Here is an 18,380-nt window from a genome sequence, read left to right on the forward strand (position 1 = left end):
GTAGGAAGGGAGCATGCTGCACTGTGCTGAAGGGGCTGGGGATCACAATTATGCTCCTCTGGTACCATTACACATAGAGGAGTTTTTGCTTTTATGGTTTGGTGATTAATTTTTGCATGATGAATTTTTGCACCGGGGAAATTGCTGAAATTGTAAGGAGGAAGCAACATGGGGAGGGATTGCATCAGCTCCCAGCAGCTACATGTAACCTTGGCATCTAATCCACATTTCTAGGTGCCTCCAACAGCCAGTTGGAGTCTTTTCTCTCCCCTCCTGATCACCTGGATGAGGAGGGATGTGTCTATTTTTCTCCAGAGCGGGTAGCAGCGGGTGTCCCCCTGATTTCCCTCGCAAGAAGTCTCTTCCTACCACTACCTGCCTCGATCCCCTTGGGGCTCCTGTACACCAGGACCTGAAAGCTTCTCTTTTGTTGGGATTTGCATGTGCAATGATCTTCTGCTCAGCAGGTGCCATGAGCAGGTCCACACCATGGATAGACGGGGGTCTTGGATGTCTTGGAGGGGCAGTGATGCAGGCATGTTGCCCTGGGGATTAGAGGGACTTTTTGGGGGGAACACAGGGATCCAGGAAGGCAAGCTCAGCCCCCAGCCCTGCGCTCTCTCTCCCACGGTCTCTCTTTCCCAGGCAGGCAGCTCACGAAACTTCTCTCATCTCCAATTGCTGTGCTCCACCTTTTATTATAATTGATTCTGCATCGCCATAGGAACCCGCTCCAGCGTGAGTGAAGAGCAGCTGCCTTCCCTGCGCGCTCTCCAGGAGAGAGGCGGCTGCTTCTTCCCTCGAGATGGCAAGGGATGGAGCCGGGAGGCCATGCCAGCCAGGTACCGTCCGTGCCCCATCCCCTCTTGAGTGCTCATGCTATGGGGAGCAGAGCTGGGGAGGGTCGTTCCCTCTGCCCTTGGCTGCCAGGGACCAGCCCACCCCTCATGGTGGTGGGCTCAGGAGATGGGGCTGACTCTGTTTGTCCGCTGCTGGGGTCCAGTATATCTTCTGATGGCGGTTGTCAAGGCTGGATGGAGAGGGCAGGAGTGGGATGGGTGGGAGCAACCTTTCCTGGGGGTTTATCTTCTTCCCTGGTGGCTTGGTTTGGCAGCGGTGAGATTTCCATGAGTGCTGGGATGACCACAGAGAGGACGCATGCGAAGGGGGTGCTGCTGAGCCCTGCATTTGGGTGGGCTTCCCGTGTCCCCCCCAGGGCGACCAGGGATCACAGAGCCTGGGCTGTGGGGGCAAGCACCTCTGCTTAGCTGGGGCTGGGCTAAACCTCCCCCCTTGGCTGAAGGGTTGCACCCTTCACTTGCAAAAAAAGTGGCTGGGACATCCCTCACACTCAGCGTCTCACGCTCCTGCCCTGATCTGCTCGGTTCTCCCCTCCGTGTCCATGGTCTGCTCATCTTCCCCTGACTGCTGGCCATGGCTGCAATCCTGCCCAGCAGAGCTGTCGTGCTGGGATTGCCCCTCCACAGCGCTGGCATGGGTTTGGAAAAGCGGTGATGGAGAAGGTGGACTTCTCATTAGCTGTGGGCTGGTTTAGCAGAAGACTGGCCAAGCTCATACATCAGGGTTTGGGGTACAGGCGGGCTGGGCTGGACTCCCAGCTTGTCCTGCCATTCCTCGTGGTGGAAGGTGCTTGAAGAGAGATGCTGCGAGCAGGCTTTAGAGCGGGAGGGGACATCTCTCTACATCAGACCAACTGGGGGATCATGCTGAGACTTGGGATCTTCCTTGGGCATGGGTCCTGGCAGCTGGTCCAGACCCATGGCAGGATGTCTCCTGGGCCCCATACGTCCTTGTCCAGCCACACGCTGAGCCCTCACCGGGCCGGGTGATGGAGAAGGGCTGAGAGGGTTCATGAAGGAGACCCCCAAGACCCTGCTGTAGGTCACAAGCATTAATGGACAGGGTGCCCAGACGTGGGCTAGGGTACCTTGGTAGAGACTGGCACTGCCTGTCCCTGGGCAGCTGCCTGGTGTTTGCCTGGACGGCCAGGGTGAGATGCACCCCGAAGCTGGTTCAGACACAGCCAGGCTGAAGGCAGAGGGGGGGGTCTCAGCATCCCTCCTGGGCACAGAATTGTCTGTACAACATATGGACCCACCTCGGCGGGGACAGGAGGGTCTCTCCCTGCCAGGGCCGTTCAGTGGAGGGTGCTGGGGTTAAGGCTCGGGTGCCTCCCTGCCAGCAATAAGAGGGAAGGTGGGAAGGCCAGGTTGGACACACTGCTCTCCCAGCAGACTGGATTCTTGAGCTGAGAGACAACTTTTTTCCTGCTGGGCCTGGCTGTCTGCTGAGGAGGAATGGAGGAGATGGCCCCTTCGTGAGCCCTGCACCAGCAGTCGGTGGCAAAGACAGGAGCAGGTTTCCAGGGACAAAGCAGCAGTTTGGCTTTGGGATGCGTAGGAAGGGAAGACAGAAATCCATCTGGATAGTCCCAGCCCTGTTTGCTCACAGGTCCAGGGCGCATCCCGTAAAGCAGCTGGAGAACACGGCCCTGTGTTCTCAGCATCTGCCAGCCGGGAGGTTCACAACGTGCGTTAATACGGTGCAGAAATACCTCCGAGGACACAGCGCAGCTCTTCGCTCCGGGGCCCTGCATCCCGTTGGAAGTTCAGCTTCCCCTGGCAGAGCCTCTGGTTGTGCTTAGGCTGGCAGCCGTGCAGTAACCCGGTGGGATTCATTTGTTTGACCCAGCAGCAACATTGACTTAAAAAGGCAATGTAAACCCTGCAAAGAATTCGGCAGCTTCATGAGCTCCGTGTAACGGTGCCAAGCACAAGGGTGCACTTCCCAGAAAGGCGTCCAGCTGCCTCCATCCTAGCAGGGGCGAGCGGACGCGCCTCGGACAGACGGACCCTTCGCTTCGGCGGCACAGACGCGGAACGACGACGGAGGGAGGACCACAGCCCTGCTGCACTTGCAAGTAAAGCCTTTTCCCATCTCTAAGGAGCTTAGGTCCTAGAAATCCTCCTGCTCAGGCAGAAACTTGTTTGCTTGCAATCCTCGCGAGGGCGTTTGCTTTCCTATCTCTCTGGCGATCGCATTTGCTGTCTGGTTGCAACAGGCGGTTGTGCACCCTGTGCAGCGACGCAGTGAATATTAGCCAAGGGGAGCACACGGAGCCGGCTCCTGTGAGACCCCGGACTCCCACAGAGCAGCAGATGAGCTCTCAGCCCTTTGCCGGAGCTCTGTATTAGTGTTTATGCTACACTACTCCCCTGCCCTGCTCATTTTGGCCACAAAACCATCTTCGTTAGACATTCCCAGGACCCTGAATGCATCTGTCTTTTGAATTTTTCTCCTAGGTGTCTCAGATTTGTATGGGGAGCAACAGTAGGGTTGTGCTTTTCGAAGCAGGGTTATTTTAGCACCGTCCTAATGAATTTGCTCCAGTTCTTATTCTGTGTGCAGTCATTTTATTCTGGTCTCTAAGAAAGCTTCTTTTGAATTTAAGCATTTTAGCCCCTCCTAGCTTCCTCCCCCTCCTCCATCAAAACTGGCTCCATTTTCTCCTCTTAAGACATCAGTGTCATTTCTCATTGTTATATAATTGTAAATGTCTATTTTTGGTTATAAAAGTACTAAGTTGGGTATATTTAAAAGTGTGTAAACTGAGTAATTCCCTAGTTGTTGGACTGCATCCACGACACCATGCAATTAAATCCCGCTCCACTGTGGCTCATGTCACCTTCCAGTTTCATTCTTTGAGCAGATCAAGCCTTTCTGGTGCAATTCGGCTTTATTGTGCAAATTGTGTTGATCTTTTTTAATTCCTGCTGATAAAAGGCACACCTTTCAGTGCCAGGTGTTGCAAAGCTGACTGACTTAACCTCCCAGCACCCTGAGACAAATTTACCTATGACTTGCAAAGCTGCCTTATCACTTGGACCCCAGATCTGAGCTGGGTTCCCTGCTCACCGTCCCCTGCGCCCCAGCTGCACAGCGCATGGACTGTGCACTAACGCAAAGCAAAGCACGGCTTTGCCAAGGCTGCCGGCTTTATCTTTTATTTGATCGTGGGAGTAAACTGCTTGAAGGAGGAACAGATTTTTTTTTGAGCAAGGTTACTCCACTGTAAATTGGACGTAAGCAATACTCAAAATGTTAGTATCCAGAAATTGCTTTCCAGCTGGCACAGAAGACTTTCTCAGTTGCTTTCTCTAACTAGGCTCTGATTCTGCTTTGGACACTTCTTAGATTCATAGAATTGTTTGGGTTGGAGGGGACCTTTCAAGGTCACCTAGTCCAAGCCCCTGCCATGAGCAGGGACACCTTCAACTAGAGCAGGTTGCTCGGAGCCCCGTCCAACCTGACCTTGAATATTTCCAGGGATGGGGCACCAACCACCTCTCTGGGCAACCTGTGCCTGTGTTTCTCCACCCTCATTGTAAAAAATTTCTTCCTTGCATCTCCCCCCTTTTAGTTTAAAGCCATTACCCCATCTCCATCTTTCTTAAAAGCCTCCTCTAAATATTGAAAGTCTCCCCGCAGCCTTCTCTTCTCCAGGCTCTTGTACTTTCCCATCCACGACCTATCTCTAGGTCTTGACTCCTGGTCAAAATCCCGCAAGGACTTAAAGGGTGGAATAAGCTGGCACTAGCAGGAGTGGCTGGGTGTAGTCCAGAGAGCAGGCTGAGTCATGCCAGTGCTGTGCAGCCCCATCCCTGCTGAGAGCCCATAACCTCCCTTCCCTGCCCACTCAGATTCTCGGTTTGGAGGTGTCTGCAGTGGGAAGGGTGAGCCCTCCATACCAGATGGCATCCTGCATCGGTAAACACTGCTCCATACTTCTTTTTAAATAAATATCTCATTAGATATTTGCCATTCCCAAATTAACATTTAATTCGTGTTTCATACCCAGAAAAATCTCACCACAGCGTTGCCGAATTGTTGACAGTGATCCTCTTCCTTTGTGAGTTCTGTCCCTATTAAGCAATTTTCTTGCTCATGTATTCTTTTTAGTTACTAAGGGAACATGAATCTTAATAAAATTCAATCAAATGTTCCTTAAATAACAGCTGCCTTCGTTTAACTGTCTTATCAGCAATTTTTTGCTCTGCTCAAAATTCCTGGGAAATTAAGATCTGATTCTTCACACAATAATGAAAAAGCAACACATCCCAAATGTGAGGGAAATCCTTTATCCTGAATACTATAGGATATAATACTAGGGATACTATTTAGCAGAAAAATCTTGTCTTTTTCCTGACTGTGCCTGTTCCTCCCTGCACTTTTGATGTGAGTCTGTTGGGCACCTCCAGATACACTGTTTGCGCTTGGGTCCTTTATATTGCAGCAGGGCCTTTCCTGAGCATCTCTGGCACCGAGAACCATGAAGAGGGATTTTTTTTCTTAACCCAGATGTGTCCGTGGGAAGCATGAATCTCCCCTGAGCACAGAGATGTTTAGCGGAGAGACAGCGGTGCTCCAGCAGTGCTATGCTTTCAAAGCCCAGGGGCTTCCTGAGGGTTCCCAGGGCACTGCAAGGAGATGGAGGCTGTAGAGAGCTGTGCCTGTTGCCAAAAACCTCCGTGGAGCGGAGCAGGATGCTCTGTCCCATCAATGCTCCTCCATGGATGGGTATTCCTCCCCTAGATAGGGCACATGAAGCCATCACCTGCTGGCTGGGGACAGGAGATCCAAGTGTTCCCTGCCTAGGTGGAAGCTTCTCCAGCTCAGTTCCCTCATCCCCATCCTCCTGCCCTCCTGATGCGGTACCTGTGCCGTGGGAACCTTATTTGACTTATCCCTGCATACCCTGCTCCCCGTGCTCGGTTGGGGTTATATGGGAGGGGAAGGATAAACCCCAGCATGATGGAAGTTTGACAATCTGAGGGGCTTCTGGATGGAGTCACGCTAGGGGTGGCCAACGTAACGTGCTGTGGGATTTAGGTACAGTTCCCCTTTGGGGAACTGCTCTGGGTACTTCCCTGCGATAGGGTACTTATGACAAACCAGGACAAAAAGTCCCCTGCTCAGCCCCAAAGGACACCTGGACGACCCCCAGCAAGTAATTGGGAAGCTGGTGGTAGTGGAAGTGTCAAGACAGCTGGTTTGGGGTGGTTGGTGTTTGGGGGTTCAGAGATACCCTGGCCAAATATTGATGCAGGGATGCCAGCTCAGGGCTCGCCACCCCCATGGACAGGGGTTTTATGGTGGTGCTTTGTCCCCGCGGACAGCAGGGCTGGGTTGCCCAGTGCTGTACAGACACCCATCAAGAACTCCCCATGTCTGGTCTAGACACGAGAGACGTGTCTGGGAAGGGAGAGTACCAAATAACCAGGGTGAAAAACCAGAGAGCAGCTGTGCTCACCTTGTTGCTGCTCTTGCTGCTTTTATATGTGATTATTTTTAAAGCTTGCAAGCCCTGTTTCTCATGGTGTCCCAGGAACTACAGATAAAGGAAAGCGAGCAGGTCCTCAGCGTGAGACCCACGCTGAACCTGCTCTGGTCTGTATTTGGGTGCCTTGGCCTTGGGGCTGGGCTCTGCCTTTTACTTTCCCACTAATATTGCTCCCAGACAGTATTGCTGCCTGGGAGAGGGCAGGGGGATGCTTTGGCTCTTTTCTGATATCTCCGAGTGGGGCTTTTTTTTTCTTTTTTTTGCTGGGGTCTCCACAGCACTGAGAGCACTCAGGCTCCAGGATGCTGCAAGGGGAGGTTGGTGTGGACGTTGCCCTAGGTAAACTCCATTCAGAGCTGGTCTGACAAGAGACTGAGAACCTCCGAGGTGCCTTGCGGTGTTTTGCTGTGACCCCCTAATGACCGTGGTTCTTTTAACCTCTTTTGCTATCTTTGTCCTTCTGCTTTGCATCCCTAGCCCAAGAAAGCTGGACCCTGGAGACCTTTCCCCAGTGACGTGGCTGTTTGGACACAGCCTTCTCCTCCTTCTGCTGCAATAGCAATGCTAGTGTCCCCATGCAGCTGCAGTGAGGTAGGTGCGCTCCTTCTCCATGGGGACTCTGCTCCTTCTAGACCTGGTCGCAAAACCAAAGGCAGTCCTTGTCCCAAGGGAAATACAGCGGCTGGACACGTGTCCCTCAGTAGAAGTGGGCAAACTCTGAGCTCGTGTCCATCTTGGGAGAACTTCAGGACCACCCTAGATAAAGCCCTGAGCAGCCCACTCTGGCTCCACAGCTGAGGTCCTTTTCAGTGTGAATTCTCCTACGATTCAGGGCACCTGGTCCGAAGGGGTCCTGCAGCACCAGCCTTGGCAGGTGGGCACCCTCTCCAGCAGATTGCTGGGTATTTATAACCGGAGAGTCAAGCTCTGCACCAGTGCTCTGGGTTGCCCACCCATGCCATGCCTTTGTGCCCCTCGCAAGTGGCTTCTTGAGCTTGCTAGAAAACTAGGGGTCCGCTTGCGAGCTTCCCTGCCCCTGGTTATTTAGCAGAGTCGGTGTAACCTGTGGCCCATTCCTCCTCCCTCACCATCTCTGCTTTCCCCTCCAGGAGCTCTTGGCTTGGGCAGGAGTGAACCCCAAGCTCGGCGTAGCATCGCCGGTGGCTATGGAGTAACCTGTGCTCCGGGTGCGTCGGCACAGCGAGAGGCTGAAGCTGGCTGCCCGGGCACCGGGGCAGCCGAATGCGCCCTGCCCACACGCTCCTTGCCTCTACCATGAATGATGCATCGACGATGGATTATGAACTGCTCTCCCCCTCCTTGGTCGAGCACCCAGCCGGCACTGCGGGTATGGATGCCGAGCAGAAAACCGTCTTTGCCTTTGTCATCTTCCTCCTGGTCTTCTTGGTGATGCTGATGGTGCGCTGCTTTCGCATCCTGCTGGACCCCTACAGCCGCATGCCCGCCTCCTCCTGGACTGACCACAAGGAGGGGTTGGAGAGGGGCCAGTTTGACTACGCCTTGGTGTAGAGGGCAGGGATGGGGCGAGCCTGGGTGCTCTGTGTGCCTCCCACCCCAGCTGGCCCCGGCCCCGGCCCCCCCTTCCTCTGTGGTGTTGCCCTGGGCCAGCAGGGATGCTCTGGGCAGGGAGGTGAGGTCGAGCTCTTGTCCGGGGTGGGTTTTCTAGGGGTTTCTCTCTTTTCTAAGCACTTTTCAGTTCTCTTCGCAGTCTGCGGGACTCTTGGAGAGATGCGTTGGAGGGGCGATGTGACTCCGCGGGGGTCCCCGCCGCCCCCCCGGGCAGCGTCGCGTGCCGCGGTGAGGGGCAGGAGGCGATGGGGCAGGGCACGGCGGGACCTGCCCTCGGCCGCGGCCCACGGGGCTCCTGGTCTGGGTGGCTCTGCCTGGTGCCAGGCCAGAGCTTTGACCCCCACCTCCTCCTGCCCCCCACGTCGCCTTCGTCTGTGTCCTCCGGGGAGTGCTGACCGTGGTCCAGTGCGTGTGCGTGTGTGCGCGTCCCTTGTAGCTGAGCTGTGTCCGTCAGGGGGTTTATAGGCACCAGACCCAAGTGCTGGCTTTGTTCCTCTCTGTGTGGCAGCCCCAAGTGCCCCCCCCCACCAGTGAGGGGGAGATGGAGACCCCCCCCCCCCGCTCCATGCGCAGCCCCCTTTTGGCATCCAGCCCTGCAGCCTGCTCTTCGCTTTACATCGCAGCGTCCTGTCCCTGCCCGACTGGTGAAAACGGTCTGAGCGAGGTGCAACCGCGCAGCGACCCGCAGACCTGCCTGGGCCGCCCTGCTGGGATCCCAGGAGGAAGGATCAAAGGTCCCACACGACATTTGGGAGCTGCTCCTCAGCCAGCCCAAGCCTGGCAGCCTCCCACCGGTATCCCATTCTGGCCAGTCCCTGCTCCAGCAGGATCTGGGTGGCCTCCCCATGTCCAGGGGGTCGCTGGGGGTGGCCGGCCCTTCCCTGGCCATCCTGCATCTGGGTATCAGAGGGGGCTGTATAAGTAGTCGAGGGGAAAACAAGGCTGTCCTTCTGCCCCTCTGTGGGAACCATGCCTGTTGAGCAGGGGTGCTGCAGCTAGCCACCGGGCTAGCGAAAGCCACGGTGGGTCATGGCTGCAGGCCGCTAAGAAGCTTTGTTCTAAGGGATTTGAGCCCATGGGGGAGAACCTCTTCCCTCACCATGGAAATAAAGCTGCACTGTGCTAACCCCACACAGCTCTTCCTCTGCTCTTTGATGCGTCCCAGCAGGCACTGGGAGGACTACTGGCCGCTCCTCAAGCAGTGCTGGGCTGCCCCATCTCTCTCTGTCTGAGCCAAGACCCCACATCTCCCAGCACAAGCTGGAGCAGCTCCGGAGGGGATGGGTGCCAGGTGGGACAGGAGCATCCCCACCAGGCCGTGATGCTGTGGGTGCCCCGTACGCGGGCACGTGCTCTGTCAGGGTCACGCAGAAGGTGGTCTTTGGCCACAGCATGGCACCTGGGCCAGCGTTGATGGGCTGGGACGGTCACAGCCCGGCCACGTCCGCTGCAGGACTCGTGGGCTGTGCCTGGCTGCGTCTTCTACATCAATCCGGGTCTGCATGAGGAGTGCAGGCACAGCAGGCTGGTCGGTTGTGCTGCATCCAGAGGGACCTTCTGGATGTGTGGGTACGTATCACCCCCAGAGAGTCCCCGGGGTCCCATGGGCACTGACGTGGAGGAGGATGCAAGGAGTCACTGCTGGGTGCTGCAGAGAAGTGACTGGCGGGACGTGGGTACCCAGACGCAGCGCACCCTGCTTCTGCATCTCCTCTGGCACCACTCTCCCCCACTGTCGGACCCAAATCTTAACACCACTCACCTATTGCCAAGCCCAGGAATCTGTTTGAGGGACAGTTTCCCGATTCCTCAATGGGAACATGTTTTCCTTTGCCCAGGTTTCATGGCGTGATTTTCTCCCCCCACCCAGGGGTGCCCCTGCTCTCCCACCACCCAGCAAGGTGGTGGGCTCCCTCCCGGTCGCAGGGATGCTGCGGCCCTGCCTGCCCTCTTGTGGCACATGGCTCTGCCTCCGGAATGGGAGGCCAAGAAGAATTTGCTAAAAATGAGAATGTCAGCCTGGAACTAGGGTTTGAGCTGAACTCAACCAGCTGGACCCTGACTTCTGGATGCATGGCATGATCTCTGGCCAAGCGCATGTATCATCGCACACCCTGCACATAACATTCACCGCACAGTCTAGACAAGCCCGGCATTGCACGACCTCTGCTCGGCACAACCACCACTCAGCAAAACCACCGGCAAGCAGCAAGAGTGGTGCTGCTCCTCAAAGGGGGATGAGCCAGGAGCAAAGGGTGACCACAGCACCAGGCAGGATCGGTGGTAGCAGTCGGGTTTGCTTCTGCTCTCCTGCATCCCCTGTCTCCTCTTTGCCAGCCCTTCTCATGCCCCTCTCATCCCTGTCCTGGCCCCTGTAACCTCTCGTCAGCCCAGCAGCAATGTTGGGGTGCAGACACCCCTCTGCCAGGCTCAGACCTCTGGCATCACTCTCCTTCCACTCCCCTTGCTGGGAGAGAGCAAGGGCTCAGGAGAGACTTTGCTGATGCGTCCGTCCCTCCTCCCTCATCTGCCTTCTGCTCTGAGGCTTTGTGAAGGACCTCAAATCCCCGCGGGTGCAGAGACATGCAGGGGTGGGAGAGCTGGATGAGGCCGTAAGAGTGAAACTGTGTCCCTGAGGAATACAGAGACAAAACCAGCCCGGGCTCCCTCCGTGTTGGAGCTAGGATGGGTCCTGCCATGTTCCCAGGCTGCCTCCGAGGTGGCATCCCCGCCGCCCCTCGACCCCGGCAGATGGGCACGGTGCTGCCGCTGCTGCGCCTAGACGAGGAGGAAGACACAGAACCACTTAACCCAAAATAATTTTTATTGTTGCTGTTGCTTCTGATACAAAAAGGAATTCCACAAAGAGCCACCTCTCTGTGCGGGACAAGGGGGCACAGGTTTTGGGTTTCAACGCTTCCCAAAAAAACAACCAGCAAGAAATGTCAATACAAAAAAAAAAAAACAAAACAAAAAAACACCGCACCAGAGAGGAATGAAGGAAACCTTGAGCTTTTTCATTTGAGACTTTTGGCTCAACACACGCACACAAACCCATCTCTGCTAATTTATTATTATTAATAGTTTTTTTTTTAAAAAAAGCACCTGTTGGAAAAACAAAACAAACCAAAACAAAATAATAAAAAAAACCCCAAACATCAGGCCACCCATCCTGTCACAAGCTCTGGGACTCTTGCAAAATCCAGAGTCTGGAGCTGCATTATGCAAAAGAGTTTTCAAGTTTGACATTAGCCCAAATACAGTATACATACACTTCCCCCACCCCATGCGGTGGCAGCGTACCAGGAAAAAAACAACCCCCCTCCCCGAGTACCAAAAAAAAAAAAAAGCTACAGGAATATGCACTCCTCACAACAACGAGCAATCATAACTTTGGTGGTTATACATAAATATGAAAGGGTGGATGGATACAGTGCACTAACGCTGACGATTCAATACCAGCACCAGCTTCTGAAAGCTGAAAGCACCTTAGATTTGTTGATAAGGTAGTCTTGTGTGTCACCAGAGTGAATTAGCACCTTTTTTTCCCGTGATGATGCACAGGGTTGATGCAGAACTGAAAACAGATTCATGCAAAACTAGGAAATGGCATTGCAGAGACCAGCTGTGTGAAGAACACTCTTGAGGGAGGAAGAAAAGCCCACCTGGACAGAACGGTCTGGGCAGGCTACTTGAGGCAGCAGGGAGACCTCAGTTCACTTAATTAATATTTTCCAGACTCTTTTTAGTGCATTTCGTTCGTCTGCATTAACCAGAGACTGTCCATCTCGGTTGTCACCTTGGCCTGACCAAGACGTATGCGACAACCGGAGGGGAGTGACTTGCAGCCCCCGTTTTCAGAAGTGCTCCTGACTGGGGGGGATCTGCCCATAAGCCCCAGAGTCACACAGATGGGGTGGCTCGGAGTCACGGACTGTTTGCGAAATGAAGCTCTGGCTGTCCCTGCCTCTTTCTTCCTGCCAGGCTGCAGAGACACCCCCCACCCCCCCCCCCAATCCCCATCTTGCTCCCGCTGGTGGGAAACTTTTCACAGGATTTTCAAACACTCACATTGGTGGGGGCCAGGAAATCTGCCCCTGCAGCATGCCACGTACGTCCTGCCAAGCCCTCCATCCCCTCTGGCATGGGAAGCATCCAGATGCTCTTTACCAGACTCATGACATTTTTCCTGCCAGTTTAGTTTGTCCAACCACATTCAACAATGCAATTATTTGCCTTTCCCCGGAGCTCCTCCTCATTTATAGAAGGACACCTTATCCCCTGGACTTGCTGGAGCTCTGGAAAAGCCCTTCCAGCTCCAATCTTTGGAGGGCATGCACGTGTGCAGCATACCGCAGGGTGAAAACCCTAGGTTCCCTACAGGAGCCCGTGGTCCCGTGGCCTGGCTGCTTCGTGATGTGAGGTTAGCAACCTGAACTGCCCCTTCACTCAGAGGTGACCTTTTCTGTTTGACAGAGGAGCCCAAAAGGACCAGTGGACGTGGAGAGGACAGAGAAAGACAGAGCACAGCCAGTGTAGGTATGGGATGGTTTCTGCAGCACCATCATGACAATGCAGAAGCAAAGGAGGAACGAGAGCTGTTGGGAAATGCACTAATACCACACCGTGCCATAGCTCCTTCCAAAGCTGCCCCCAGCCCCCCCCAACATTTCCTGGGCTGTAGGGTGGTCTATGGCCTGTGACCATGAAGGACAGGCAGCTTCCCCATGGAACTGCCCTTGCCAGCTCGGACTAACAGTATATCTTGGTTAAAGGAGACAGGCAAGAGCTGAGCAGAGGGAGGGAGTCCCTGCTAACAAGGTTTGAAGCTTTGACAAAGCTTTCATGAGCTCTTTTGCGGTGTGGCTTGCTTTTGACTCAAGCACCCCGTGAAGCGGAGTATCCCTGCATGGCCAAGGTGAGTGCTGAGCCCAGAGGGACATTTCCCATCAGTCGTACAGTGCAGTGGGGGAGGTGGTGGCAGGGGGTGCAGCGAGAGAGGAGGCAGTTGTTTCCAGGTGTGGATGGCAAGGCTAAGGACTGTACTGTCGGTTGGGTGGGTGGATCTCATGGATGTTAGTAGAGCTGGAGCTGGAGCTTCATCCTCAGTGCTTGGCCCAGCTCCCCTGCTAAGTAGTTGAGGTGGTTCTTGGCCTCTAGTTTCTGCAGTTCCCTCTTGCGGTACAGGGGCACGCTCACGATTTCCAGCAGGTAGGTGCCGGGCACTATTTTCTTGCGGCCGAGGTGCAGGTAGCTGAGCCCCTCTTTTTGGTGGATGCGGAAGTAGCCATCCTCATTCCCGTGGGAGATTAGGTACCGCACACGGTTCTCCAGGGGCTCCACAGCTGGCAGGAGCTCCAGGATGTGCTCCTTGTGAGCCAGGTCAGAGAGGTTCAGCATCATGGACAGAGGAGCATCCACATCCATGCTGGCCAAGTTCACAGTGTGATCCTTCAAAAGGAACCAGGCATGTTACTTACAGATACCAAGAAAAGCTCATGGCCGGGTGAAGGAAGACTTGATTTAGAGGACTTCTGCCCCATGGGCCACCCCAAAGCAACTCTGAGAAGTGGCTACGACTTCTACGGTCCTTGCTTTCCTTCAAGTGTTTCTTGGTACCCTGTTTGTGTTGCTGAAACCGAACCAGCCAGTACACAGCCCTCATCTTCAGGGGAAGAACCAACAACTTCAGAGGCATTTTCCTCCCAAGGCTTGAAGGGCCCATAATGACCTCCCAGTCCAATCTGTCCTGCCCAGACCTGTGAATTTCTTGGGGGAGCCTTGGACAGAGGCCAGAACTTCCCTCCAAGGAATAACCTGTATTTATAGTGACAGGTCCAGTCTGGAGTCAGACAGTAAGTGCTGAGAATCCGCTATGGCCCTATGGGAACTGCTCCCCCATCAGCTCCCCATGTGTGCGTTATTTCTTGGTTGCACGTATCTCCAGACATTTGTGGCCAAACCACACAAGTGTGTGTCACTTAAGATTGTCCTGACCTCCTCTAATGTATTGTGAAAGACTTTCCATTTCTGCGGGACTTCTGGACTCAGCAGCATCCACAAACACCCAAACACCCAGCATGGGCAGGCACAGAGTGAGCTCTATCTCTGTCTGGACTGAGGCAACCCCACAGGAATGGGCACACTGCATGGGATCCACTCCAGGCAGCTATCCCCCAAGTGACCCAGCTCTTGCCTTGCTCTACCCCATCCAGAATGCCACGAATTTCTTACCTGGTGCTTCTCAGTGCCATTGACGCTGCGTCGCTGCCGACCCCTCTTGGGGTAGCCATTTATCTTGCACTCATAGCAGGTTTCAGGGGAGAGCAGGTTGTCTTCATCCTCTTCTTGGGGGGCAGGAAGGTAGGAACCTTTCCCAAAACCCAAGCCAGAAATACAGTGTCTGGTGGCAGAAGAGCAGAGAGACCCATCTCAGAGTCATGCTTCAAGAAGGACATCTTACCATTGCCCTCACAGGTTCTCCATGTGACACCCAGAAACACATGGAGGATCACGCCTGGGTATAGGACATGACTTGTACAGAATAGCTTGTACACAAGACATGCCTGAGAGAGATCAGGCCACATCTTGTTCAGATGTGGCTAGTAGGTTTAATCTGTCTGCACCCTGCACTAGATGATGGATCTGCAGAGCATCTGCTACAGTGCTAGCAGCTGCACTAATGATTGGATTAGTGAAATGGAAGAGGAGATGCACATTAGCATGAGTATCTTGTGATGGGGGAGGAACAGTCTGGCATGGAGAAGTTGAGGACTCATGTGGGAATGGGACCTTACTAGCCTCTGGAGCTCCTTCAAATTGTACTGGTGGCAGAGAGCAGAAGTGTGGTGATGGAGCATGTCTGGGGCACCATGCACTTGGCAGCCTGCAATATCCCCCAGTAACATACAGGTGCCTGTGGGGACTACCTGCTGGCTGCTTTCTTACCCTTGTCCTGCTCGGAAGTAGCCTCCAGGACAGCCGCAGAGATAGCCTCCATCTGTGTTGGAGCACCCATAACTGCAGGGGCTGCCGCCTGCTGAGCATTCATCCACGTCCTGGCACCCACCAAAGGCTTGGTCAAAATCGAAGCCAGATGGACAGACGCACTTGAAACTTCCCAGAGTGTTGTAGCAGGAGGCAGAGCCGCAGGCAGTGGGGCTGGAGCACTCATTTTCATCTGCGCCCAAAGACAGCAGAACTGGTCAGAAACTTAGTGGAAGGGAGCTCCTGTGCTGCTGGTGCTCCCCACTCCACATGGCCAAGGAAATCTGCCCATGGCCATTGCTGAGCTGGCAGCAGGCTCCCTTCTGGCTGCCTGTGAGACCTCATCCCATGCAGGTTCCTGAAGGACTGCCTTGATTTTTTTATCCTCCTGCAATGCAGGGAGCTGCTGGCGTCAGGAGCACTGGGAGCTCATCACTCTGCAGAGGAGCTTCCTGACATTCCCTGTTGCAGAGAGAACCTGGGGCAGTGCAGGTCAGGGCAGGGGCACCCTCTCTGGGCACAGGCATGGTCTGTCTGGGACAGGGCAGGAAGGTCAGTGCTGGGTTAGCAGAGATGAACCCAGAATCCAGTGTCAGAGATGGCCAGGGGTGGCTGGAGAGGGTCTTGGGGGTTAGTTGCCCTCTATCCCCCATCCCACAGCTACAGCATACAAAAACCCCCATCCCACACTCACCCACACACTGATTCCACTGGTAGTGCTGCACATAGCCCTGTGGACAGCCGCAGCGGTAGCCTCCGAGCACGTTCTGGCAGCCATGCTGGCACCGATGGTTTCCATCACACTCGTCCACATCTGCAGCAATGTAACACAGATGGTGGTGAGACAACTTCTCCCTGTCTTGTGGGCAGCACTGGGTGCACGGGGACCACACCAGCCAGCATCCTTGAGGGTGCTCATGTGGGTGGGCAGGTCTTCTGCCTAATTATTTCTCTGCAGCTTGGAATTGAATAACACCCTCAGCCCCAAGACCCACAGACAATCCCATGCAGCCCCTGCTTGGATGTTTTTTGATTTAAGGTCTGGCCTGGACCATTACCAGATCTGCTCTGCTTCAGGCTGCCTGGGCTGAATATAGGCTTTTCTTTAGCATAGCACATGGTGGGTTTTGGCCGGCATGAGATCTCCCCTGATGAGATACAGGGCCATTCCTTTCCCAGCCTTGGCTACTATAGTTGCAGCTTTGAGACCTTCATCTACTTGTCCAAGAGCCAGTGTTTCTCCAGGCAGGTCAGGCACTGACCTCTCCTTTGCACCAGGGCTTCCCGTGTGGGTTCCTGGTGCCCCACAATAAGGAGTAGTCCCTTGGCTGGACTGAGCTGCTTTAGAGATTGTGAGTGAACTAGGAACCCTTCCACATGGAAGATGTGTCTGTCAAATCCCCAGAGACACAGACCTACCTTCGCAGTTGACACCAGAGCTGTCCAGGGAGAATCCTTTCTGGCACTCGCAGTTGTAGCTGCCCGGCGTGTTCAGACACTGTCCTTTGGCTCCACATAGGGAGGGCTGAGCTGTGCACTCATTATTGTCTGCAAAACACCGGTGGCTGCTTGTAAGTGTCTCCCCAGTGATGTGGCTGTGTGCAGCTTTGCAGACAGCTACCTTGCATCGTGGAGCTCAGCCCAGTCTGAGTAGCAGACAGACAAGTCAGATGTACAACCCTAGGCCGACTGGAGAGGGGCAGTGCTCTAGAGCCAGAGCTGGGGGGCTGGAAAGACTCTTCTGGGCTTAAAGCTAACCCACGGGGACCTTGCTGGTGCTATATAGCAGAGCAGCGAATGCCTCTACTCACCGATGCAGGACGAGTGGTGCTGAGTGAAGCCTGGGGGGCATTTGCAGTTGAATCCTCCGATAATGTTCACACAGAGGAACTGGCAGTTGTGCTGCTTGGTGGAACATTCATCCAAGTCTAAAGCAACAAGCACAAGAACATGTTTCTCAATTTATCTTACTGAGATATCTTATCTTTGTGGTCTGATTCTGTGGCACCTGCACGTACATGGTGGTACACAGTGGTGCTGGGTAGACCAGGACCTGCCATGGACCAGCCTCAGAAGAAACACACACACAATTCTTACATGAGAATAACAAGTCCAGGGAGCCTCTCCCCACCTCAGCTGCTGATCACATACAGACACATTTGGAAGATGCAGAGATTTTTCTCTGCCTCTCTTGTAATCCATAGATCCCAGACTCTCCCAGATTCTTAGGCCACCCTTTTCACAGCCTGATACATCAGTACTGTGAGAGGTGGGCAAAGCCCCAGCCTGGCAGCTGCCAGCACCAGCAGGAGCCCTGACAGTGACTCTGACACACGCAGCCCACTTGTTGGAGACACGCAGGTTCAAGGGCCCCTGGAGCTCAGCACAGCTTGGGATATGCTGTGCGGTCTGTAGCAAAGGGCGAGGAGTATTATTTTTCATGATGACACAGGTCTAGACTGTCTGTGGAAGGTTGCACCCTAATGCATCAGTCCACGACGGTCCAGCACAGCACCTTTTTCCATGTCTAGCCTTGTCCTGTGGCTGAAGAGAAGGACCTGACTGTTCTGTCACATGTTAATCAGCTCTTGCCATCCCCCCATGCTGCCAGAGATGAGGCAGGGTGTCTGCTGCCTTCTCCTGGGTGAATACCTTTGCAGATCTTCCCATCTTCTTGCAGAATGTACCCTCGGGGGCAGGAGCACTGGTAGCTGCCTTCTGTGTTCTTGCAGATGAAGTTACATGGCTTAGGGGACTGGTTACACTCATCCAAATCTACACTCGAGAGACAAGACACATCAGCATTCACAGGTTGTGCTGCTGGACTGGGTCCCCACCACCCCTTGGACCACTCAGTCCACCAAAGGGCTCCTGAATTCAAGTTGAGCCCACATAACTAAGTGGTCAGATGGCCCTATGGATCCTGGCACTCCCTGCCCCAGATAAATCCATCTTGTCCACTCTCTGGGAAGCAGGTGAGCAGAGACAAGGGCTTTGAAGGAGTACCTCAATTTGAGCCAGCACCACAAATCCAGGAGATCTCCTGCAGGAAAAGAGCTGAAACACCTCCCTGCTCAGACATGGGTTATTGTGTGACCTGGTGGATCTGAGCAACACCTTTCCTAGCCCCTTCCTAGCTGAAGAGACGGGTAGATGGTCCTCCTGAGTACCGGGAACATCAGGGATGGGGCCAGCCCTGTACTTCTGGAGCTTTGTCAACTCTGCCCAGCAGGCAGTAACAGCCATGGCTCTGACAAAGCCCATAACTGTGAGCCAGGCTGGAGGGGACAAAGCTGGAGAAAGGGCAAGGATGTTTAGAGAGGAATCCTGTCCTGGTGCTCAAGGTCCTATCTGCTCTACTCCTAGGCACAGAGCTTGGTTTCTGGGAGCCAAGGCCTCTTTTCTGCTCTGTGTCTAGGACACAGCTGCTGGCATGGTCCTG

General features: G+C 54.4%; 2 protein-coding genes across 4 annotated transcripts in view; one reads left to right on the forward strand and one right to left on the reverse strand.

The window, feature by feature from the left end:
- The first annotated feature begins 2,671 nt into the window (after positions 1–2,671).
- Positions 2,672–9,076, forward strand: CTXN1 (cortexin 1). Of its 3 annotated transcripts, none has more exons than XM_075037476.1 (3): positions 2,672–2,941; positions 6,839–7,235; positions 7,471–9,076. In XM_075037476.1, the coding sequence occupies exon 3, from the start codon at positions 7,604–7,606 to the stop codon at positions 7,889–7,891; it is 288 nt and encodes a 95-aa protein (XP_074893577.1). In that variant the 5' UTR covers positions 2,672–2,941; positions 6,839–7,235; positions 7,471–7,603; the 3' UTR covers positions 7,892–9,076. The 3 variants fall into 3 exon arrangements, with proteins under 3 accessions (XP_074893577.1, XP_074893576.1, XP_074893578.1); XM_075037475.1 differs by having other exon boundaries at positions 6,839–6,952; XM_075037477.1 differs by lacking the exon at positions 6,839–7,235.
- Positions 9,077–10,650: 1,574 nt separating this feature from the next.
- The window catches only part of FBN3 (fibrillin 3), a 115,607-nt gene continuing 107,877 nt past the window's right edge, over positions 10,651–18,380 (reverse strand). Inside the window, exons 59-65 of the mRNA XM_075038096.1 lie at positions 17,591–17,713; positions 16,750–16,866; positions 16,358–16,486; positions 15,633–15,752; positions 14,900–15,131; positions 14,186–14,354; positions 10,651–13,402 (exon numbers count right to left, since the gene is read on the reverse strand). Of these exons, the coding sequence (XP_074894197.1) occupies positions 13,028–13,402; positions 14,186–14,354; positions 14,900–15,131; positions 15,633–15,752; positions 16,358–16,486; positions 16,750–16,866; positions 17,591–17,713 (1,265 nt within the window). The 3' untranslated portion in view covers positions 10,651–13,027. The remainder of the gene's footprint in view (positions 13,403–14,185; positions 14,355–14,899; positions 15,132–15,632; positions 15,753–16,357; positions 16,487–16,749; positions 16,867–17,590; positions 17,714–18,380) is intronic.

This window comes from Buteo buteo, chromosome 10, assembly GCF_964188355.1.
Source record: "Buteo buteo chromosome 10, bButBut1.hap1.1, whole genome shotgun sequence".
Classification (NCBI taxonomy): Eukaryota; Metazoa; Chordata; class Aves; order Accipitriformes; family Accipitridae; genus Buteo; species Buteo buteo.